The sequence below is a fragment of the Zalophus californianus genome, chromosome 12 (genome assembly GCF_009762305.2).
Source record: "Zalophus californianus isolate mZalCal1 chromosome 12, mZalCal1.pri.v2, whole genome shotgun sequence".
Taxonomy (NCBI): domain Eukaryota; kingdom Metazoa; phylum Chordata; class Mammalia; order Carnivora; family Otariidae; genus Zalophus; species Zalophus californianus.
Genome location: NC_045606.1, coordinates 82,931,006 through 82,954,883, shown reverse-complemented (window position 1 = coordinate 82,954,883; position 23,878 = coordinate 82,931,006). Strand labels below are relative to the sequence as shown.

At 57.1% G+C, this 23,878-nt stretch overlaps 1 protein-coding gene across 3 annotated transcripts; it reads left to right on the top strand.

The window, feature by feature from the left end:
* Positions 1-7,143: 7,143 nt before the first annotated feature.
* Positions 7,144-23,346, top strand: IMPDH1 (inosine monophosphate dehydrogenase 1). 3 transcript variants are annotated; one of them, XM_027574684.2, is made up of 15 exons: positions 7,144-7,392; positions 11,177-11,275; positions 13,417-13,465; positions 15,908-16,009; positions 16,129-16,203; positions 16,463-16,669; positions 16,803-16,890; positions 17,715-17,914; positions 18,536-18,626; positions 18,889-18,984; positions 20,302-20,445; positions 20,553-20,697; positions 20,994-21,137; positions 21,267-21,350; positions 22,591-23,346. In XM_027574684.2, the coding sequence occupies exons 1-15, from the start codon at positions 7,217-7,219 to the stop codon at positions 22,610-22,612; spliced, it is 1,722 nt and encodes a 573-aa protein (XP_027430485.1). In that variant the 5' UTR covers positions 7,144-7,216; the 3' UTR covers positions 22,613-23,346. The 3 variants fall into 3 exon arrangements, with proteins under 3 accessions (XP_027430485.1, XP_027430484.1, XP_027430483.1); XM_027574683.2 differs by having other exon boundaries at positions 11,174-11,275; XM_027574682.1 differs by lacking the exon at positions 7,144-7,392 and having other exon boundaries at positions 11,174-11,275; positions 17,715-17,890.
* Positions 23,347-23,878: the final 532 nt, after the last annotated feature.

The following is a 23,878-nucleotide window of genomic DNA, read 5'->3' as shown; positions in this document are numbered from 1 at the left end:
AGGGTGGAGAGGTAGCACTCCCAGATGTGCCCTTGGACAGATCAGACACGGGGGAGGCAATGGTTGTGATGGGGAGGGAGATTTGAGGGGATGAGGTGGGCCCGGGACCACCCCTCCTGGGACTGTCCTTCTTTCCCGCTAATAGCCAGACCTTCGCCCCCAAGGCAGAGGCCCCCATTTACCACTCTCCCCCCTGCCCTCCCCCCTGCCTGCCCACTGTGCCCTGGCAGGAGGCAGGAGGAAGCAGGGGTTGAGGCAGACAGGGAGGAGGGGAGGGCTCTTTCAGAACTTAGGGCTCAATTGCCCTTCTGACCTGGATGGGGACACCTTCCCCTTCCTGCTTTCCCGGCACCCCGGGAAATGAAAGCACCCACAGTAGCCACTCCCCGGGCTGGCCAGTGCGGTGACCAGGGTGGGGGCCAGCCCTGGCACCCTGGGCCCACATTGGCACCACCATCGCCTGGCATCCCCCTGCTTTCCAGCCTTGGGCCAGAGGCAGGAGTGGGCTGGGGTGAAGGCCGGGGTTTGTTGTGGCTGTGATAATGTCAGGGCCTCCCAGGCAAGAGAAAAGTGTGCTTTGCACATTGCTTACATTTTTCTTGTGAAGCTAGGCTGAGAAATGCTTGGAAATAAAAAGGAGAGAGGGTGGGCAGACTGTCCTCAAAGACAGGCTCTTGTGCCACCTGTGACCTTGAGGTCGAAGGGAAGGGCGTCCCAGTGGGCATCAGGGTGGAGGACGTTGAGGGGCCCAAGGGGTTGCTGTGGTCTTGGCCTCGATCTTTCCTGGACTGGTGACTTCCAGCCACCACCCCTCTCCACCCTCACCCCTGCACCAACCCTGCCTGACGCCAGCCTCATCCTCACTGGAGAGGCAAAAGCATGCACTATCTGGGTGATGTGCGCAGCACGTAAGCCCTGGAGGCCAGGGCTGGGACAAGGAAGGCTGAGGGAGGAGAGTTATGAGGCTGGCCCCTGGGTCCTGCTTCCTCCCATCAACTCCCATTGCTTGGATAAGGCTGGCTGGCTGGCAGGGGGAGAGTGAGACCCAGGTTTGGGGCTCCACCTCCTGCAGCACCTCCAAATGCCGATCTGCCTGAGCTGCTCCTTCTCACCTGACCTAGCTCAGGTCCTCAGTGCCTGGGGCACAGGTGAATGACTCCTTGCCCCTGACGAGCCTGTGGGCAGCCCTGGCAATCCACTTGGGACCTTTCCCCAAATCCCAGGCTCCCCCTCCTGTCCTCCAACCTAAAGCACCTCTCCACCCTGTTCTGACCCTGCTCCTCCATGTTTTGCCTCCAGTCCCTTCTCCCCTAACTGGAAACTGGAGAAGAGAGAGGCACCGGCCAGTAAGGACAGCTTCTGCCCTCATGGCACCTTTGCCCTATGTCTCCTCTGATGGCCCAAGTGGGAAACTCCTGGTTCTGCCTCTCCCTCTACCAGGTGAGACTCCCCCCCCCCCCCCCCCCCCCCCCGCCCAGGTTCACCTGCTCTGACCACCCTGAGAGCCTAGCAGCCTCCTCCTCCTCCCACTGCCCCATGCCTCCTGGCTCCTTCACGGTGGCCTGGGGACCACGCCACAGACGGCCAGAAGCTGCTCCTTTTCTATCGATCAGCTGGCTTCTCTTCCCTCGGTTAGTCTGTGGACTGACTAGTAATTAATTGGGTGTTTTGTGCTCTGTAGACCGTGATTCTATTTCCACCAGCCTCCTTCTCTGATCTGATAAATGTGTGAGTGTGTGTGTTTAGGTTTCTATAGGGTGTCCTTTCAAATAAAGAGGCAGTGATGTTCCAGAAGACCAGCGGGATTCAGGACAGAAGGAAGCTTTGGTTTGGGTGATGTCCCCCAAAATTCCATTTGGCTCCTGGTAGAAGACACATCAGTACCAGGTGGGGCCCTGGCTCAGGTGAGCTACACTACGGGGGGCAAAGCCCAGGGCCCAGGGACAGGAGGACTGGCTCCTCCCCCCAGCTCAGGGGACATCACAGGAGCCTCTCTTAAGCTTCCTGTGCTTTACTTTCCTCCTGTGTTGCGCGGACTTCCCACCACCTGCCTGACCCAATCCTCAGAGTGTGGAGTAGAGAAAATGCTCCCTCCAGGCTGGCCTGCTCACTGTCCCGGCAGCCTCCGAGCTCACTCTGCCTCAGCAATTTTGCCCATGCCTTGTTCCCTCCTTGGGATGTCCCCTCCAGTGACCCTCTTTTCCTAAATCATAACTTCTTTAAAAACCCAGGCTTGTCCTTTTCCCTCAGCGAAATCCTCTCTGATTACTCCAGCTGATAGTGTTGGGTCTCTAGCTTTCATCTTCTATAACACTCGTAGTTGGCATTGCCAACGAGCATGTAATTGCCTTATATCGGGGATTCTCAACCTCAGCGCTGTGGACGTTTTGCGCTGGATAATTATTTGTTGGGAGGATTACCCTGTTCATTTTAGGACATTCAGCAGCATCACCAGCCACACCCCTCCAGATGTGACAACCAAAAATGCCTCCAGACATCGCCAAATGAACCCTGGGGGGCGAAATCACCCCCCAGTTGAGAACCATTACCTTATATTGTTTTTTTTTAAGATTTTATTTATTTATTTGAGAGAGAGAGAATGAAAGAGAGAGAAAGCACATGAGATGGGGGGAGGGTCAGAGGGAGAAGCAGACTCCCCGCCGAGCAGGGAGCCCGATGCGGGACTCGATCCCGGGACTCCAGGATCATGACCTGAGCCGAAGGCAGTCGCTTCACCAACTGAGCCACCCAGGCGCCCTACCTTATATTGTTATTTAGCTTTTAATATTTCATTTTTCCCAGCTAGCTTCCTTTGTATGCCCTAGTGTGCCTGACGCACTGTTACCTGTCATGTGGTCCATAGTTATCTGTTGAACAAATCAAACATGTTGTTTCAAATGCAAGAAGTGTAAGTAAAAGTAATTATCACAGTTTCCTTTAGGCCTAAGTACACTTTTATGGGGTAGAGACATTCATGTTTGCCCCTAAAAAGTTAGTCCCCTCTCTTCCCGCAATCAGATCTTGAGGAACAACTGTTAGCAAGGAACTTCGTGATATCTACTACAAAAATTTTACAAGTGGGACCCATAACAAAAATATTTCCAAGCTAAACTCTACTTCTTTTTTTTTTTAAGATTTTATTTTGTTTTATTTTTGAGAGAGAGCATGAGCAGGAGGAGGAGCAGAGGGAGAAGAAGGCTCCCCGCCGAGCCTGCTGCGGGGCTCAAGCCCAGGACCCTGGGATCATGACCTGAGCCGAAGGCAGACGCTTAACCGCTTAACCGCTTAACCGACTGAGCCGCCCAAGCGCCCTAAACTCTGCTTATTTCAAGTAAAACTTCCTCAGGTCAAAATCTGAATCACAAAAGAATCGGAACCATCCTTTGAAGTTCACCGCAAGGAGCCCTACCTAGTATTAGCTTCTCTGCTGATGGTGTCCAGTTCTGTGGGAGAGGAGAGCAGAGGAAAGTTACTAGGACAATATATAAACGCTCCAGTGTTGGAGGAAACAAGCTCTGGGTCTTACGGGGCTCCACCAATCATCACTTTCTGCCTGTGGACAAACTGCTTCACCTTCCCGAGCCTCAGTTTCCTTGCCTGAGAAATAGACATAAATAATTGGAAGCAGGATTGCTGAGAAAATGTATAGGCCTATCCTAGTGTCTGATGCATATATATTCAATGTTGGTCTTCCCTAATTCAAGGGCGAGAGCTGTATCTAATTACTCTGTGTACCCCTCTGACACCTAAGCACGACGCCTTGCCCATAGTAGCACCCCACACTTTTTTTTTTGTTGATAGCAATACTCCATACATTTTTTACGAATGGACTATGCACCTAACTTTAGGAAGTCTGGGAGATGAGGGAGTACAGACTGACGAGCACCTGGACTGACCACCACCCCTCAATCTTGTGGCTCCCTGTTGATTGTGTCCTAATCCTATATGTGTGTTTGACTCATATACTTTGTTTCAAGCTGGAAAGGGCTTTCCACAAGATCTGATCCAATACTCTCATTTCTCAGACGAGGAAACAGATCCGTCGAGGATACGGAGCTCTTTCATGTATAAACTGAAACAGTCCATCATCCTGCTGGCTTAGGAAGATTATGTAGTTTTGCTTTAGCTACGGCTTCTTCAAATAGTTCCTCTAGACCAGCGTTTCTCAACATCGGCCCTATTGACCTTGGGACTAACTCTTTGTTGTGAAGGGCTGTCCTGTGCACTTGAGGACGCTTAATGGCACTCTGGCCTCTACCCACTAGATGACAGTAATACAACCTCTTCTCCCTTTGTCATAACTATCAAAAATGTCCCAATACATTGCCAAACATCCCAGTGAGAACCACTGGCCTAGACATCACTGCAGGTAAAATCCCTTCACATGAAATGCTGAGGCCCTCGGGTTATCCCATCAAAATGTGATTGTTTTAATGAATAGTTTGCCAGCAAATCTCATTTGTAAGATTCTCCAGCAAGCTCTGGAGAAAAGACAGAACCACTCTGTAGCCAGCGCCAGGTCTCAATCACTGCTCAGGGCCACTACTTCTGCATACATGTGTCATTTATTTATCATACTGCCTGCTTCCAGTGGCCTTTGAAATGGAACCTGACTCGTCCTCCAAACAACTTGCTATGTTCTGTGTGCTGCCCAGGAGTCTGGCTGTGGAGAAGGGTCTCCTGCCCGTCAGAGCCCCTCTCACACTGTACTCTCCCTGCCTGTCTGTCTGTCTGTCTGCCCCAGTGTCCTGTAAGGGCCACAACTGCAGAGATGATGACCATGTAATTGGCACACGGGAAGTGCCCAATAAACATTTGTTGAAGTTTCATGCAATAGAAATTGTAATATGTTGCACTTAGCTGTGAGTCAGAAGTGTGGAACTGAGCTACAGCTTTGCTTACTTTACAATAACCATTGCTTCTGTTTATTAAGAACCCACCACAAGGGCGCCTGAGTAGCTCAGTTGGTTGAGTCGGACTATGGCTCACTCAGGTCATGATCTCAGGGTCCTGGGATCAAAGCTCACACTGGGCTCCCTGCTCAGTGGGGAGTCTGCTTCTCCCTTTCCCTCTCTCCCTCTGCCTCTGCCCTTCCCCCTGCTCATGCGCCCACGTGCCCACACGCGTGCACGCTCTCTCTCAAATAAATAAATAAAATCTTAAAAAAGAAAAAGAACCTACCGCAAGCCTGGAACTTTATATGTGTTTTCTCACTAATAGCAAATCAATGTCAAAAGATAGATACTATTAACCCCATTTGAAAGATGAGGAAATTGAGGCTCAGAGGGAGTTTATGACTTGAGTGATTATATAAGAAGTAAGAAGTCCATATCTGGACTTAGGCTCACGAATAGCCAGTTCTAGTCCTCTTTGATATATTACTGCTCCTTTCTACAGTCATAAATGTGTGTTGGCTCTTTCTGTGAAAAGTATGATTAGTTCATGATTAGGGACCAGAAAAACGACTGTATCATTGCATACAGTTTAGATCAGTCTACCCTTGTCTCTCTGAGAGATCTGCAGGGCCATGGAAATAATCTTGTTATACAAAATTGTTTTAGTCCCTTTGGGCTGCTATAACAAAAATACCATAGACTGGGTGGCTTAAACAACAGTTTAGGGATGTCTGGTTAGACATCTGCCTTCAGCTCAGGTCATGATCCCAGGGACCTGGGATGGAGTCTCCGTATTGTATCATATCGCTTCGCATCAGGCTCCTTGCTCAGCGGGAAGCCTGCTTCTCCCCCTGCCTGTCTCTCCCCCTGCTTGTGCTCTCTCTCTCTGACAAATAAATAAATAAAATCTTTAAAACAACAACAACAACAACAGTTTATTTCTCACAGTCTGGAGGCCGAGAAGTCCAAGATCAAGGCACTGGCAGATCTGATGTCTGGTGAGAACTTTTTGTCCTGGTTCAGAGATGCTGTGTCCTTTTGTGGCAGGAGGGGTTGGGGCGCTCATTGGGGTCTCTTTTATAAGGGCACTAATCCCATGACCTAATCACCTCCCAAAGGTCCCACCTCTGGATACCATCACAATGAGGATTAGGTTTCAATATATGATTTTTGAGGGGACACAAACATTCAGTCAATAGCAAAAATATTGTCTATAATGGCATTCATGGTAACAAGATTTCATGTGTAGCCAAGAGTCAGAGACACTGTGTTTTAATCCTAAATCTGGGGAGTGGGTGTGTACATGTATAGGAAAAGATAGCAGACAGGATAAAATGCAAGATCCTACCACTGCATACATTCAATTTCCTTTGTGAAATGGTTGCTGAAGAGTCTGATCTATAACTCTGCCTTCTTGAAACACATCTTAACTCCCCTAGTCATTCAGTGTTTACCATTTGCTCCCTCGGATTGTCAGATTTTTAAAAACTATACAGTATAAGAATTGTCAAGTGTTTATTTCCTATCTACTCGGTCTCCTCAAAGAAATTGCCTGAAGGCAAGGACTCTTTTCTTTGCCATCTTTGAGAGGCAATCGCTCGATCATTGTTGACAAGAATAATAACAGTGGTGAAAGCGGAAAAGTTATGCCTTCTAGCCAGTAAATGAACAAGTTTGAGTGCCTGTGTGCTCAGCCCCACTACCTGGTTATGGGGTACCCCAAAAGAGGGCAGACAAGGCCCTTTTCCTTAAGGAGCCTGCAGCCTTATCTGTTCCTTCCTCAGGTGGCAGTTAAAAGCTGAGGAGACCGATTTTCCTACAGTCTAAGGGAGTCTATTGAATAGGTAAAACGGGGGCAGTAGGCAAAGGGAGATGGATTTTCTCCCGGGCCTATCTTGTCCTGGTTGAGGTAGGCCTGCGGCTGGCCCGTAGGAGGCGCTCCAAAGGACCATTCCATCGGTGTTCGGAGACGCTCGGCTCCCTCCCTCTTCTGGTTTTCCTCAGAAGGAGCCAGGAGAAACTGGAAGGTCTAGACGGAGGGGAGGGGGATGGGGCGGGGGGTTCCTCTGCAGTTCCGCCTCCATCCTCCTGCTATCCCCTCACTGACCCGGGGCGGGAGACACAGGGCTGAGTCCGAACACCCGCTTCCCGGGCTGGGCGGAGCGCACTGCCTGGGCCGAGCCTCCCTCCCCCTAGATGCCCCGCCCCCTCAGGCCCCGCCCCTTCCCCGGCCCCCGATTGGGCTGCGCTCACTCCCCTGCCGGGGCCCGGGGAGCCTCCAGGCGGAGAGGCTCCCGCCCGCCCTGAGCAGCGGCCTCCGCATGGAGGGGCCGCTAGCTCCACTAGCGGGGTCGGGGCCGCTCCCGCCACCGCCGCCGCTGAGGGGAGGCGGAGCCGCCGCTGTTCCGGAGCCCGGAGCCCGGCAACACCCCGGACACGAGACGGCGGCGCAGCGGTACAGCGCCCGTCTGCTGCAGGCGGGCTATGAGCCCGAGAGGTGACGCCCAGGGCAGAGCGCGCGGGGCGCATCCGGGGCGGGCGCGGCGGCTCCGGGAACCCGGCGGCGCTGCGGGGGTGGGGAAGGGCAGGGCCCGGCACCCTTGCCCTCTAACCGCCTCAGCCCCTAACTTCCTGAAACAGGGCGCAGACGCCACGCACCTGGCTTTGGTTGGGGGATGCAAGCAGGCGCTGTGCAAAGGGTTAGGTGCTGCGCCGCATATGGGAGCGGGTCAGAAAAACGCTTCCTAAAATCTTAGCCCTGTATCAGACTTCGGTTACACACCCGACGATACCTGTCCAAGTGGCTCCAACTGCTGGGGTGGAAACAGTGCCTGTTGGAGTCCCTGTCCAACTTTGTTTACTCCTCCTTTAGCTGTTTCCGCCTAGAACTATCTCCAGAGTCTTACTGGCAGGTGTAGGTGTCCAGATGGATGCTTCCTCAGAGCCGGGTGAGGACGCTGCCCCCGCCTCACCATTCACTGAGGTCCGATGAGGCTGCCAGTGGAGGTCACCTCAGGGTTTCTCCTAAGATTCAGGACGCCCTCCTGCCCTTAGCCTGCTGGGGTCTGTGAGAGTCACTGGAGGAAGAGTGGGGGTGTTGAGCTGGGCCCCAGGGGTACTGGCTGAAAAGGAGACAGTGGCTAATCTCTGGATTGTATCACAGCTTGAAATGCAATCCCGCTGTCCTTCCGGTCCAGAGGCTTTGGGCTTCTTTCTCTGCTCCATCTGTTGGTGCTCAGCAGCTTGGGGAGGTGACCTGGAAGCTGGGTTTGGGGGGGTGGTCTGGGGGAATTAGCCCTGCAGCTCTGCACAGGGGCTGGTGGCTTATGTAAGAACTTTTAAAGGCTTAAGGGGCTGCTGGGTGAAGCCTGCCCCCCCCCCCCCCCCCGCCCTGGCAGGCTGCCTTTCTAGAATTACTCAGGTTGGGAAAGCCCTGTCCTTCCTCCCGACCTAGAAATCTAGCTCCTGGGGCCCAGGGTCCAGGGCAATAGGGAGAGGACAGATGAGGTGAGGGAGCAGGCTGGGGTCCTTGGGGGCTTGATGGAGGCAGTGCCTTGGTTACACAGGTATTGCACAAGTATCATTTCAGAGCTCAGGCTGGGGCCACGAAGGAGCTATTCCTTCTCCAGATTGTACTTCTGCACAAAGGAGCCATCCCCACCCCAGTCTTCGAAGAACCTGTGTCAAACCTGAGCCCCAGCCAGGTGGCGTAATGAGACTCCAAGCCTGCTGGCTAGACCTCCATCAGCTATCACTGGCTTCGAGCTGTGGGAAGACAGAGTTGCATGAGAAATCCTGGGTCCTGGGTTTGAGGCTAGTGTTATTGTTCTCTGGCTTGAACTTGGGCAAGCAAGCCGTGTTCCTTGTTCCAGCTCAACAATGCCAATGTTTTTGTTACCTCTTCTCCCCGTCCCCACCCTCCCCTCAGAAGTGTTTTGAAATCTTGTCCCTTCAAATGGCCCCAGACCAGACAGAGACGTCTGGCTGCCCGCCTGGGCACTATTCCCCCACTACTTTGAAGAAGGTGCTTAGGCCTGCACCTCTGCCCTATGGCCTTCACAGCTGCTAGGCGGGGAGCCTCAGGGGACCAGCAGCCCTTCCTCATGCTGAGGAGGCTCACTGGTTGCCTCGGTGTCTCCTCCCCATGGAGGAAGCAGCTGGGGGAAGATCAGGAAGAGGGAGGAGGAGAGCCGCGGGGATGGATTAACAGTCTCTGGAAAAGGACAGCCTACCCCAGGGCTGAGCCCAGAAGCTTAGAGTAATGAGGAGCCCTGACAGGTCAGAGCTGGAGGTGGCGCGGGGCAGCGGGAGGAGGGGCGTAGGGCCATAAGTTCTGTCATCCCTGGGAAAGTGACCCTCCCCATAACTCAGCCTGGCAGCCTCCTCCCCTGGGTCCAAGTTCTAGGCTGGGGCAGATGTCACATTAATTTCATTTGAGATGGCAGAATCCAGCTGCTGTCCTGTGCCGCAGCTCTGGTGGAACCCTGAATAGTACCCTACCCGTTTCTGACCCATTCTGTAGGGGATAGTGCCCCGGGGCAGGTCCCTTGGAGATCTGGAGGGACCACAGGAGCAGCCTGTGTTCTTTGCCTGCAGTGCCATTCCCGTCTCATCCTGCTGCTACGAAGGTGCCCCCAGAGCAGCTCTGGGTGACCAGGCTCCATTCTCTGGATGGTCTCATGGCTCTGCCTCCAGGCGGCCAGTGAGAGGTCCCAGTGCTGTGCCCCTCGGGATACCCTCACTCCCCCATATGGCGGTCTGTGATGTTCCCATCTCTCACAGTCAGAGGAAAGAGGGCACTGGACGTCGGAGTCTCCTCCAGCACTCTTTACGGGCCTCATCACCCTAGCTCTGTGGGAAGGTCCCCCTCCCCTCTGCACACAGATGGAACAGTCTGTATTTTCCTGGCAGGGTCCTGGGGTGTCACTGGGGGAGGCTGGGCATCCCAGGGAGCCTCCCCTGGGCCTGGCTGCTACCAAACTGCTGAGAGGTAAACAAATGCAGCCTCCCAGGGCTGGGGGGGTGGGGGGTGGGGGGAGGACGGAGCACCACAGCCAGCCAGCCAGCCACCTTACCAGGAAGACTGTGCCCTTGCCCTGCCCTTCTCCCCCCTTACCAAGAAGTGAGTTGTGGGGACCACAGGAGGAGAAGGGAGGAGTTTGGGGGTGGGGGGATCCGCTCTCTAGCTTTTGGTCAGAGAGTAGCATTAGCAGTTCTGGTCACACAGAGGGAAGGGTCTGTCCCCTGCCACCCCGCCTCTCCTCATGTGAATCAATTTGCTACCAAATCTTAGTGCCCCCATGTAGAAATCTGGGTCCACAAACCTTTCCTCTCTGGGGTTAAAACCCCCATGATTATACATCGCTTTCTGAGCTGGGGACAAGGATGTGGGACCGAAGCACTGGCTCAGGAAGCCAAGGCAGTACCATCCTCCCTCGCTTTCTGAACTGAAGGTTTTGCATCTGTAAAGTGGGCCTACCTAATAGTTGGCAGCTAATGGACTGAAGAGTAAATGTGATCACTTCTGAAAAATGCCTTGTAAACTGCAGAGGGCTTCAGGGCCTCCCAAAGGTCAGGGAATGTCATTGTTGAGAGTGCCTGCCCCCTAGGCACGATGCCGGGGGAGATGGGAGCCTCGCCGCTGGGCGGGTACAAACCACAAACTCCAGTATGTTGGGGAGCTGTGAGCCCACACCAGTTCCTCAGGGCTCCAAGTCCCCGTCAGAGTCTGGCCCTTGGTCTTGGGTAAAGGCAAACCGTGTTAGAGGTATCCCCGGGGTGTGGAATAGGGCAAGGGGAGACGGGGCCCGGATGGCTGGGGGAGCCCAGACTGGGGCCACCCAGGTTGGAAGTGAACCTGGGGGCGAGCTGCGGGGAGCGGGGGGGGGGGGCGGGGGGCTAGGAGGCGGGATGACAACGGGTGGAGGGGGCGTGTCCCGGCCTGGTTCAGTCCCCTCCCCCCACTGGATCCACACTCCCTCCCCCGCCTGGTACACGGGGCCGCTGTGCCACTGCAGGCGGCGGCGGGGCCCGGCTCCGCGGGGCCTTTGTGCGGCGCGGGGCGGAGGCGGTAGCCTCCCGGGGGGGGGGGGGGGCGGGCGGGAGGAGAGGGCGGTGCCCCGGGCCCGCCTCGCCGCTGCCGCAGCCCCCGCCCCCGGCCCGCCTGGCCCGCGGCGGCAGCGTGGCCGCCGCGCGGCGTCAGCACAGCCGCGGCGACAGCAGCCACAGCAGCGGGGCGGCCCGCGCGGGTGTTTATGTCGGGTCGCGGTGTCTCCCAGCAGCATGGCGGACTACCTGATCAGCGGCGGCACCGGCTACGTGCCCGAGGATGGGCTCACCGCGCAGCAGCTCTTCGCCAACGCCGACGGCCTCACCTACAAGTAAGCGCCCGGGGGCCTCGGCCCCACCTCAGTGCACCCACCCGCGCGCCGCGATCCCCCGGCCCCGGCCCTGCACGTGCACCGTTCCCCCCTCGGACGCCCGCGTTCTCCGGCCCCGATTCGAGTGACTTGGGGTGGGGGTGGGGGGTTGGGCGAAGGAAGGAAGGAGGCCCGCGCTGAGAACAGACGGACGTGGCACAGCGACATCGCGGGCCCTCGGTGCCATGCCCCGTTTGTGGTCGGATCCGGGTTCGGCCTGCCCCCTTCCTCCTCTCGTGGGCATCTTGGCCCCATGGAGGGGCCTTGGGGCGTGTGGGAACTGAAGATGTGGGAGTTACGGAGAGACTTTTTCCAGACCTTGGTCCAGAACACCCTCTCGCTCCCAGTTCACATGAGGGCAGAAGGGACCCTGGAGCCCAGCTAAGGCAGCTGCTTGGGTGTTGCCTCCAGGAGAGGCCCAGCTGGGCAGTCAGGATGGCTCCTTTTTCCCACCGACCTGTCCAGCCTTCCTTCCACTTGTGCCCTGCCTGCCTGCAGGTTAGCACTAGTGCTCCCCTGGGCATGGGTGTTCTGTGACTGCCACCCCAAGCCCACCCCACATGGGATTTTGGAGGAGGATGAGACCTCTCTGTTTGCCTCTGGCTTAGTTTGCTTTTCCACGGGCCCTGGGCCAGTTGTCCTGCGGGCTGCAGGCCTGGCACTAGCTCACCTCCTGGCTGCAGGACTGTGTCCATGCCAGGAAAGAGCATCAAAACCTGGGACTGGGAGGAGTGGGGATGCTGGTAAATCAGAAGCACCCCTGCCCTGTCTCCTGCCAGTCCCTGCCCTCGCCTGTAAGCATTCCTCCTTGGCAGGCAGTTTCCCTAGCCACCAGGATTCCCAGTCATTCCTGAGTGGCACGCTTGCCTGGCCGTAGCTGGGGTGTGTGGGCCAGGTGAGGGATGTGGATAATGCTGGGAGAATGTCCAGGGGCCCAGACTCTAGCGTTTCTCCTCCTGCCTCTTGGTGAGCTACACAGGCCTCTTCACTGTACAGAGGGCTGCCAAGGGGGCCGAGGCAGTTAGGGTTCTTTATTTGTTTGGGGGTCTTTGATGAAGGGGGAGAAAGTATCTCTTTGATATATTGTTCACTGGCGTCTTCTAGGAAAACCCACTAGGGAAATTCCTAGGAGTTTCTCTAGGTCTGGGGCAGGTTAAAGACCCCACCCCTCCGATCCACCCTGGAGCTTTTCCTTCCTGCACTGGGGTGCCTGCTGCTTTGCTTAGTCCGGTTGGGAGTGTTCCTGAAGTATGGAGCATTTGCTTTTGGGTGTGTCTGTCAAGGCCCTGTGACTTCAGGCAGATCGAGCCCATGGGGCCCCCGGGCTATGGCACTCTACTCTGCCATACCCCTGCAGGCCTACACTCGACTTCTGGAGATTGCTGTGACCGTGGCCCACCCTAGTGTGGGCAGCCCCCAGTGTTGGGAGGTGCCACGCTTTGACCAGGGCCCTGGTGTCCTGGTCCTAAGAGCTGTGAAGCCCCCTTCCTCCCCTTTCCCATCCCAGGCCATGTCTGTGGGTTGTCCCAGTCCAGCTGGAGTGGAGTGCCTGCTCTGTCTGAACATGCCCCATGCTCAGCCCCCTGGGGTCCCTCCATGCTGTTCTGAACCCCGTGTGACTCAGCAGCCCCGGCCCTGGGCTGTGCAGCTTGTCCTGTGCTTTGTGGTGTTCATGCCATGCTGCACTACTAAATGGTTTTTGGGTTCATTCCGTGTTTGCTGACTGTCTCCCCCTATCAAGATGGAGAAGTGTTCAAGGGCAGGCACTGTATGGCTCTGTGTGTCATTACAGGAACTTCTATGTCCCTCCATAACTCTGAGCCCTGAAGGCAATGGACATTTGGGGCCAACCGCCTTGGTGGCGCCCCAGGTCCACAGACCTTCCGCTGGCTTTGGCTCTAGGTCTCTGGGCTGGAGTCAGCAAGATGCTAGTGGGGGGCTTGAGGGGGTGCTTCAGCCCTGACCAGGGAACAGCCAGGATCAGAGGGCTCCAGTCTCTGCCCCTCTTCCCACCCCCATGCTGCCTCCCCTAGGCATGGCAGGCCCTGCCCCTTTTGGGAACCCCTCCCCACCCAGTAACACTCACTTTTCTGTCTTCACAGCGACTTCCTGATTCTCCCAGGATTCATAGACTTCATAGCTGATGAGGTGGTGAGTACCTCTTCTGCTGACCTGGGGGGGAGAGGGACCAGGTATGTGGTAGAAGAGGCTGGCTTCTTGCTCAAGGGCAGGGTGTGGGAGAGACTTTTCTTGGGCATGTAGCCTTTATTGCTGCCAGAGAAACTGGCACAGTGCAGTGGGTCATGTCTAATGGGGCAAAGGCAGCTGTGGGGATTCGGGGGTATGCTGAGCAGTGGGCCTGGCACAGGATGGGAGGGCTGTCACCGACAGAGCCTGCAGCGAGGTTCAAAAAGGCCCTGGGAGGGGATGGGCATGGGGATGGGCATGGGGATGGCAGCCCTCTTACCACAGACGGGAAGGGTTAGATTTTGTCTGAAATGCTGAACAAGGAGATGACAGGAGCCAGTGCAATTCTGGAGACTTTGGATGAGGTGGACACACTTGCTTGTGGATCCGTAATGCACAGGAATTGGCAAGAGGATTTGAAAGAATTAGATTTTGGACAAATACAAGGAAACACGGTGCCTCGCTTTATTGGAGGGGCTCAGCAATGAGCCAAGTGAATGAACAATGTTCTTTACACAATTAAGATAAGACAAGCGCATAGAAGCCAAGGGGTAAGTGCTGACGAGTATAAGTCATTTCATGGAAAAGTTAGATTCTTCTTTTTTTTTCTCTTTAAGATTTTACTTATTTGTCAGAGAGACGGCGAGAGAAGAGCACAAGCAGGGGGAGCGGCAGGCAGAGGGAGAGGGAGAAGCAGGCTCCCCGCTGAGCAGGGAGCCCGATGCGGGACTCGATCCCAGGACCCTGGGATCATGACCTGAGCCGAAGGCAGCCGCTTAACCCACTGAGCCACCCAGGCGCCCCAAGTTAGATTATTTTATGATGAATTCATGCACATTAAAGAAATAGTTTCCTTTGTTGCTGTTACTGATGTTTATTCAGGTCTGAACCTCAAGAAAGACCAAAGGCCCCAGTGTGCCTGGATCACTCTTGTATCGGGGAGACTCCCGTCCAGCCTGTGTAGGCAGTGCTGATGAGGACAGATTTTTAGGGGAAAATTTGGGCTATTCTGGATCTGTACCTTATGATGGCAAGCAGGATGTCTTGGTTCAGCTGTTCAGCTTAACAAAGTTTACCAGGCCCTCTGGCTTTGTGCTAGACCCTGGGCAGGGTGTGAGGAAGAAGGGGATGGAAAAGTGCTCTCCCGGCTATCAAGGGTCTCCCTGTCCTGTGGCCTAGGTCAGGAAGGCTGTGTGGCTCCTCTCCTGTGGTATGATGGGAGAGGAGAAGGTGGAGTTCTCTAGACTGCAGGGCCATGGTTCTGAACCAGGGTCTGTGAGATGGACTTCAGGGGCCTACGAATCTCCAAAAATTCTATACCAAAGTCTGTGAGTGCTTTGGAGGCTAGGATCCACAAGCTGTTGGCCTGAATCTCAGAGGCAGATTCCTCCCCAATGTGTATGTGCAGCCCTGACCTCTCCCCTGAGTGGCAGACCCTTGGTTCCCTACTTTCCTGGAGGTCTGATAGACTCCTTCCTGTGCCTTCTCCTCCTAGTCACAGCCTCTCCTGCCTGGCCCTGTCCAGCAGCCTCCTTGGTGGCGTCCCTGCCTCAGGCCTTGTCACGTAGAGTCCATTCTCTACATCAGAGCCTGAGCGACCTCTTTAAAACATAAAGCAGAGGCGCCTGGGTGGCTCAGTCGTTAAGCGTCTGCCTTCGGCTCAGGTCATGATCCCAGGGTCCTGGGATCGAGCCCTGCATCGGGCTCCCTGCTCGGCGGGAAGCCTGCTTCTCCCTCTCCCACTCCCCCTGCTTGTGTTCCCTCTCTCGCTGTCTCTCTCTCTGTCAAATAAATAAAATCTTAAAAAAAAAAAGTCTATAAAACATAAAGCAGAGCATGTCTGTCCTCTGCCTGAGACCCTCCAGTGGCTTCTCCTCCTAGCATCGAATCCAAGTTCCTCTCCGTGGCCTTCAAGGCTACACATCCTCACTGCCCACCCACCCCCCTGCGTGCCTCTTGCCCCTTAGCCTCTGCCTGCCCCCCCTCTTCCACTGTGCTAGCCTTTTTCTGTCTTAAATACACCTCAGGAAGACTGGGAACAGAGGCCAGGTTCACACACACAGCTCCCTCTGCCTGCAGCAACAGTCCCTCAGACTGACTTGATTGGTTCTCACTTGTCACGCCCCAAGAGAGAGGCTTTCCCTGACCACCATGTCCTTCTTCCTGTGGTTGCTTGGATTTGTTGTCTTTCTTTGGAGCCTTTATCCTGACTGAAATAATCTCTTACACGTTTTTTGTGTTTGTCATCTTTCTTTCCAAGTAGAGTGTAACCTCCAGGGCCCTTACCTGCCTTGTCCACTGCTGTATCTGCAGGCCTGTCCTGGTGCCGGGAACCCATAGGAGCTCAGTAAATGTTTGTTGAGTGAACGGTAAAACTCTTCACATACACCATGCCTCTCTTCTCAGGACCTGACTTCAGCCCTGACGCGGAAGATCACCCTGAAGACGCCGCTGATCTCCTCCCCAATGGACACTGTGACGGAAGCCGACATGGCCATTGCCATGGCTGTGAGTCAGGCACTGGGGTGAGGGTGGGGGGCTGAAAGTGGGGGGCTGGATTCAGAAGTGGGGTTCGCAGAGCAAGAGGGTTGGCCCCTGGCACTGATCCTGTTTCCCTTCCACCCCAGCTGATGGGCGGTATTGGTTTCATTCACCACAACTGCACCCCGGAGTTCCAGGCCAATGAGGTGCGGAAGGTCAAGGCAAGTACCAGGCCTGTCCCCAGAAACAAGATGCGACCTGGCCGCCCCCTCCTTTGCCATCCCTGCAGGCTGGTGCATCCCCTGGCTGACTCCTGTGGGGTCTTGTCCGCCATTCTCCACACTGGGGACACAGGGCCCAGCCCTCATTTGCCCACCGGCCCCTCTCCCCATTGAGAGCCCTGCCTCCTCTGTGGCATGGCTGACTGCACACCATCTCCGGCCTTCTTCCAGTCTTTTCCTTCCCCGTCTCCACCCACAGAAATTTGAACAGGGCTTCATCACAGACCCCGTGGTGCTAAGCCCCTCGCATACCGTGGGCGATGTGTTGGAGGCCAAGATTCGGCATGGCTTTTCCGGCATCCCCATCACGGAGACAGGCACCATGGGCAGCAAGCTGGTGGGCATCGTAACCTCCCGAGACATTGACTTTCTTGCCGAGAAGGACCACACCACCCTCCTTAGCGAGGTATGTGCAGGGCAGAGGGAGGACCACACATCCTGGGGCCTCAGGCTGGTGCCTGTGACCAGGGACCAGAGGGAGGCCTGGCTCCCTTCTCTCTCACCTGCCAACCTGCAGGCAAATGTTCCTGACTCCACAGGTGATGACTCTGCGGAATGAGCTGGTGGTGGCTCCAGCGGGCGTAACGTTGAAAGAGGCAAATGAGATCCTGCAGCGCAGCAAGAAAGGTACCTGGGAGTGGGCAGAAAGCTCAATGCCCCCCAGTCTGGCTCCCAGTACCCCAGGCCCGCTGTTCCTTCGGAGCATTGTAGATGGTCCCAACAACCAGACTGGCTGGGCCTTAGGGAAGGTTTGAAGAATCCCGGGTTGGAGCATGAATCCTGAGATCCTTTTCCTGGCTTAGGAAAACCTGTCCCTTATTCAGCATCTTCACACTGTGTCTCCGCATAAAGCTCGTCCTGTGAAATGCTCATCACAAAAAAAGTCTGAAAGGTGCTGCTTTCTATCTCCCATATCCCTTTAAAAGATTGTATGTCAGCTTATTAAAGGCCCTGAGAAATCCTGCAGTTAAGTTTATTTGACATTGGGGCTGCTGACACAATATTCATTAGGTCCCTATGGGAGACACTGGACAATGCCTTCCTGGCTCATACTGGATTGTTTTCTGGGGATGGTATTGGAGAGGGTATGTGTTCCTCTCTGCAAGACAGCCTTACATTTGTGCCTTGGCTAGGAGTTTTCAACCACTGTGGCCTGTGGCCTAGCAGGTGAAAGGCTGCCAGTGCTCGGGGGCCACCCACCCAGCCTGGTTGGGCCGCAGGGCAGGAAGGGCTCCGGAACCCACTTGGCTAGGAGTTTTCTTTGCTTCCTGTTCCTTGGGAAGGGGGCCAGATCCCTAGGAGCATTTCCTGGGTGGGTGCTGTCACCTAGTGGCTGGTCTGGGTACTTCAGTAGAATCTCTGGCCTGGTCTGTTCCTTCCTTACCATCCCCGACTCCCACTCCAGCCCCAAGACGCCTGCTCCTTCACCTAACCTCTGCACTCCTCATCAGGGAAGCTGCCCATTGTCAACGATTGTGATGAGCTGGTGGCCATCATTGCCCGCACTGACCTGAAGAAGAACAGGGATTATCCTCTGGCCTCCAAGGATTCCCACAAGCAGCTGCTGTGTGGGGCGGCTGTGGGCAGCCGTGAGGATGACAAATACCGCCTGGACCTGCTCACCCAGGCAGGCGCCGATGTCATAGTGCTGGTATGGGCACTGCCCCCGGGCACAGTGCTTCAGGAGAGCCGAAACTTACCGAGACCGGGGTTTGCCTCTAATGCAGCCTGAAATCGGAATTAGGAGGGTCACTGGTACTCTGACAGCTCAGAGCAAACTGGGGGCCCCTTGGAGGGCCCTCCGCACCCTAATACTTAGAGCTCACATTCTTTGAGAACCCCCTGCTTGCCAGGTCCTGCACTAAGACCTTTATGTGGATGAACTCATTTGATCCTCACCACAGCTCCCTGAGGTTCAATACCACACCCACCTGTCAGATGAAGAAACCAGGGTGGACAAAATTCAGTAATTTCATCTGGTAGTGAGTTGGTGGGAACAGGCTATGGCCCCAGGCAACACCTCCTTGCGGTGAGGACCGGTCCATACAGTGGGTATGACGGGGCTTTGTCTGCTCTGAGACCATAAACTAGTGGTGCTCAACCTTCAAGACTCAGTCTGCTGAGAGCTGTCAAGTGTTTTCCCAGGGGGGAAAAAAAAGAGCTCTCTCAACATTTTTCATACAGTTTCAGGAGTTTGTCCGCTATGATTCCCCTCCCCCCGTGAGGACTGTTAGCCATCGAAGCTTGAGCTTTCCTGTCCCCCTTCTCACAGGACTCCTCCCAAGGGAACTCCGTGTATCAGATCGCCATGGTGCACTACATTAAGCAGAAATACCCCCACCTCCAGGTGATTGGGGGGAATGGTGAGTGCAGGGTCCCCCGTCAGCCCCCCGCCCTTGCTCTCTCACTGCGTAACTTTTCCTCTGTCCTTCAGCATCCCTAGGTGATGGCATTGCCCCTGCATGGGGGCAGAGGGCTGAATGAACGGGCTTGGTCCCTGGGGGTTGGGGGGGCCAGACTGGGGTTCCAGGCAGCCCCAGGGTAAGGCAAGGGTATCCCATACTCACACCGTTCCTCTTTCCCCGCTCCTCCAAACCCTCCTCCCCACCCCACCCCACCCCCCAGTGGTGACAGCAGCTCAGGCGAAGAATCTGATTGATGCTGGTGTGGACGGGCTGCGTGTGGGCATGGGCTGTGGCTCCATCTGTATCACCCAGGAAGGTAGGTGTCAGGAGAGCGATGCCAACAGGAATGTCCTGCTGGCCCTCCCCAGGCTCTGGGGCCCCACTCTTGTCCCACAGATGCATGCCGAGTGCGTGCCGTGCCAGGCCCCTTCCCAGGATGGGGGGCTCAGGGGGGGACCTGGGCTCAGACTCTGTCTATCTGGCCCAGTGACTTGGGGGAGGCTGGTGTAAGATAAGGTTACTGGGAGTTTTGGGAGTGTGCCAGCCTGCTTCTCGGATTCTGGTCAAGAAGGCCTGATCTGGAAGCCCAAGGCTGGTGTGACTACTTCTCTGAGGGGCTCCTTGGAAGCCCACTCAGGGTTGGGATAAGCTTTGTGACAAGGCAGATACTTAAGACGTGGAGATAGCATGTCCCCGAATGTGTAAGGACATACAGCCTTACCACTGTGCGGCGATAGTGGGGGAGGGGGTCCACTCGGTCACAAAGCCCGTTTACGGGGCGCGCTCCTGACCATGAAGTGGGGAGTGTGAGACCCTGATGTGTGTCCCCGTGTGCTTGAAGGGTGCTCCCTGGAGGCTGGTGTCTGACTTGTGGGTCCTGGCCTGGCCTGAGGGGATGTATCTGGCCCCTTGGGTGAGGGTCATTTCTCCACAACACCGAGTGACCCGTTTGGTCTTGTCTGCCCGAAACGTCTCCTCCTTTTGGTCTTCAGAGCCTCTGCTAAGCCTTCGCCTTAGCTGACCACCATGGTAAATGTGGGCCTTCACTCGGCGACTCGACAAATATTAATCGAGCGCCTATTGTGCGTCAGGCCCCGTTCTAACTCTTGGGATGCAATAGGGACAAAACCAACCGCAGGTACTTCCCGAGAGGGCCTCTTCTCTACTTTACCCAGCTTCACCTCCGTCCCGAGCTAAGTGCTAGTTCCTTAGACTTCCCACTTAAAACCTCATACTTTAAAGACCTTGGACAGTTAAACTCAGAGGAATGCACACCAGTATCCCAAAGGAGGCTGTGAGTACCTCACCCTGGGAACAGGCTTTGCAAATGAGAGAGGTTGAGAGACGTTGAGCTTGGGGACCCCCCCCAGCCCCAAGCCCACCGGTCTGGGGGTGGGGGCGCTATACTCTGAAGGCCGTCAGAATCCTGCATGGTGCTGTTCTGGGTGGAGTGGCCCGGGTCCCTGGAGTGCTGTCGCCCCTAGTGTCCTTTGCTGCCACCTACCTTGTGCCTCAGCAATACCGTCCAGCCTTGTCCCTTCTCCCAAGCGGAGGTGGGGGCGCATGGAGAAAGGGGCCTCTACCTGGTTCTTGTGTTGCCGTTGGCACCTCTGACTGGTGTGCCCTCCCACAGTGATGGCGTGTGGTCGGCCCCAGGGCACCGCCGTGTACAAGGTGGCCGAGTACGCCCGGCGCTTTGGGGTGCCAGTCGTCGCTGATGGTGGCATCCAGACCGTGGGGCACGTGGTCAAGGCCTTGGCCCTGGGAGCCTCGACAGGTGAGGGGGTCTGCTGGGGACTGGGCAGGCTGGTGGGGGGCTGGGAGCTGGGCAAGGGCAGTAGGAGGTCTGTGGGGCTAGAGGCACTGACCCCTCAACCGCTACAGTGATGATGGGCTCCCTGCTCGCCGCCACCACGGAGGCTCCCGGCGAGTACTTCTTCTCGGATGGGGTGAGGCTCAAGAAGTACCGGGGCATGGGCTCCTTGGATGCAATGGAGAAGTGCAGCGGCAGCCAGAAACGATACTTCAGGTGCCCTGCTTCGGAACCCCAGCCCCATGCAGATGAGCCCGCAGCCCTCCAGCGTCCACGCTGCCCGTGACTTCCCCGTGTGGTGCCCAATCTCCATATTACTGTTCTGGAACCCGAGGCACAGGGTGCAAGTAGTGGACCTGGGATTGTACCTGGGCCATCTGACCCAGAACCCAGGGAGTGGCTGCTTTGGGGGGCCTGCTGGGTGGTATCCCCTCTGCTGGTACCCTCAGGAGGTGGGGTGGGCTCCCCTGAGCCGTGGGCCGCTTGGCTCAGTCTCTTTGCCCTCCATGCAGTGAGGGGGATAAGGTGAAGATCGCACAGGGCGTCTCGGGCTCCATCCAGGACAAAGGCTCCATTCAGAAGTTCGTGCCCTACCTCATAGCAGGTATCCAACATGGCTGCCAGGATATCGGTGCCCGTAGCTTGTCTGTCCTGCGGTGAGTGCTGTGACTGGGCGGAGGGGGGGCGGGGGGAAGGGGCCTGGGAGGCTCCTGGCTCCTGCCTGCTTCCTGTCTTCCTTTCTCTGTCCTTGGTGTCCCTGATGCGCTCCACCTACCTGCCTGCAGGTCCATGATGTACTCAGGAGAGCTCAAGTTTGAGAAGCGGACCATGTCGGCTCAGATCGAGGGTGGTGTCCATGGCCTGCACTCGTAAGTGTGGTGGCCTCCTCGCCCCAGCTGGCTGGCACCGGGTCGGGCAGGTGGGGCCGTGGTTCAGAGGCCAAGCTGAGGTTTCAGGGAACCCGTGGACCATCTGCTCCAGGGATGGATGCTGCTGCAGGATGACCCCATCAGCCTGTCCTACAGGGCCTAGCCCACCCTTGACCCCTGTCCTTTAGCCCAGCCCCCCCCCGCCCCCGCCCCGTGCAGGCAGGCCCCTCCCCTCCCCTCCCCTCGGGCATCTCCCCGAGCAGGGCATGGGAGATGTGGCCGCTGGCCCCTCCTGGGCTCCCAGTCCCTTGCTTGCTCAGAAGCTTGGTGGCTGGTGGCAGGGGCTGGTGGCGCTGGGCTCGTGCTGGTGGCAGCATCAGGCAGGCAGGCGGAGGCCGGGGGCACGAGCCCCCTGGCGGGGAGAAGGGCAGAGAGGCAGACGCCAGGGCCGGCGCTGGGGCGGCCGTGGGCGGGGGCAGTGCTAGTCGGCAGCTAGTGGTTGCAGAGGCATGCGTCCCCGCCCCGGTCGAGAGGGCCCGCCCCCGGGCGTCGGCGGGCGTCTAACCTGTGTCTCTTTCTGCCCCACCCTCCCATAGCTATACCTTTCTGCCGTGTAAGTAACCGCGCTGCCCGGGCCAAGCGTAGAGTAGAGCAGGGGCAGTCTGGGTGGGACCTGGGCTGGGGGCGGGGGCCCTCGGGTCGGGGGCGGCACTGGGGGGTAATCAGGGCACACGGACCCTAGGACCGGCACCGAGCTGGGGGCAGCCAACCGGGGCCCCTCCGCCAGCGGAAACAGCCCCCGCTGGGGTGCAGACACATGTCCCTGACCACAGGCCTGAGGTTGCCCTGTCTTGGACTGGACCCAACGACCACAAGGGGCCTAGGCCACTGTGTGTGCAGGGGTGGGGTGGAGGCGGGGCGGCAGAGGTGCAGCTTGGTCTGAGCTTGCTCTAGGAGGACGGACTGTCTTCTTTAGCTGAGTCTCCATCCCCAGCATTGAGGACAGTCTACTCAGCTGTGGCTGTGGCCAGAAGGAGCATGGCTGTCTCTGGACCTGGCATGGTTCTTTCAGGAGCCTTGGCCTGGGGAACACAGAGGCACAGGGCCTGCTCTTTCCCGCCCCCCCCCGGCCCCCCATGTGGGGGTGCCCTGGCAGCCCAAGGCCTAATGGCAAGGGGATCTGGGAAAGGAGCAGGGTCCAGACACCCACTCTTGGCTTCCCTTTGCCTTGTCCCCACAGTTACGAGAAGCGGCTGTACTGAGGATGGTGGTGGAAGCCGGGGCAGTGGAGGGGGTGCGCCCCAGGGTGCCCCTTTGAGCACCGCCTCCCTCCATAACTGAGTGGTCCATAGATTTGCACTACGGATTCCCCAGCTCCTTTCCAGGGAGAGAGGAGGGGAGCCCCCGAGGGTCTGCGGCACACCTTGGCCATCCCCTGCAGAGTCAGGACTGCTCCTAGGGCTCGGCTGCCCTGGGGGTCCCCCCGGGCTCCCCCTCCTTCAGTCCCTCTGAGCCTAGCCAGCCTGGGCTCTCAGGCCCCGTGCCTGCCTCAGGTCTCTCTCGCTGCAGCCTGCTCCGGCCTGGCGCCCACCCCTGGGGCGGGTGGCCCCTCCTGGCTTCCGTAGGGCACCTCCTTCCCCAACCCCCACCCCGGAAATGGTGCTCTCCTGGCCCTGCCTCTGGCCCCTTCCTGGGCTGCTGCCCCCTCAGCCGTGTGGCACTTCTGGGCTCCTGACCTAGGCCAGAGGGAGGTCTCTGCCCCCTTCCCCTGGCCCTAGGCTACCCAGGCCCGGCTCCTCAGGCCACTCCCCCCGTCCCTGGCCCTGGGGAGGAGGCTGCCCATCATTCCTGACTCACCATCGTCCCCAGGTGTACCATTCCTGCCCTCTCCTCTCAGCTGCAGTCGAAGGCTTTAACTTTGCACACTTTGGGGTCACAGTTGCGTCATTGTATATTAAATAATCTGAATAAATCAAGAGGTCTCAATACCTCTGCCATCCTGTCTCTGCCCCGTGTCCACTGGGCAGTTGGCCCCTATCCTGGTGGTGAGCTGGAGCCCCGAGCCCCTATCAGAGCTGGGCTGGGGGTGGGGGTGGGGCACCAGGCCCAGCCTCCCCAGGAAGGTGAGGAGGGCATTGTAGGACTCTAGCGGGGTACTGGCACGAGTGGGCCATATGGCGGGGGGAGGGGTCTCCCAGGCCTGTGCCCCCACCGGCATATGCTCCTGCTGCCCGTGGCCAGTAGCCCATGCTGGCAGACGGTGTGGCAGAGGGGCCTCCGAGGCTGTAGAAGACGAGCGTCGGGAGCCTCACTAGTAGCTGCCCGCAAGTCCCCACTGCAGCCTCGTGACACCAAACGGTGCAGCCTGGACACAGGCGGGAGTAGAGCATGGCTGTGGCCCTGACCTGCAGCCTCATCAGCGGAGACCTGTGTGGGGGTACCAGGGAGAGGGGGTGCTCAGCTCCCACGGTGCATCTGCAGCTCAAGCCCCATGTCCCAGCCTCAAACCCCTCCTGGTGGGGACGGCA

Excerpts from the sequence above, each read along its gene's own strand:
- IMPDH1 (XM_027574683.2), top strand. The coding sequence starts at position 7,217 with ATGGAGGGGCCGCTAGCTCCACTAGCGGGGTCGGGGCCGCTCCCGCCA. Across the intron at positions 13,466-15,907 it reads ACTTCATAGCTGATGAGGTG|GACCTGACTTCAGCCCTGAC; the intron begins GTGAGTACCTCT and ends CTCTCTTCTCAG. Across the intron at positions 20,446-20,552 it reads GGCCCTGGGAGCCTCGACAG|TGATGATGGGCTCCCTGCTC; the intron begins GTGAGGGGGTCT and ends CAACCGCTACAG.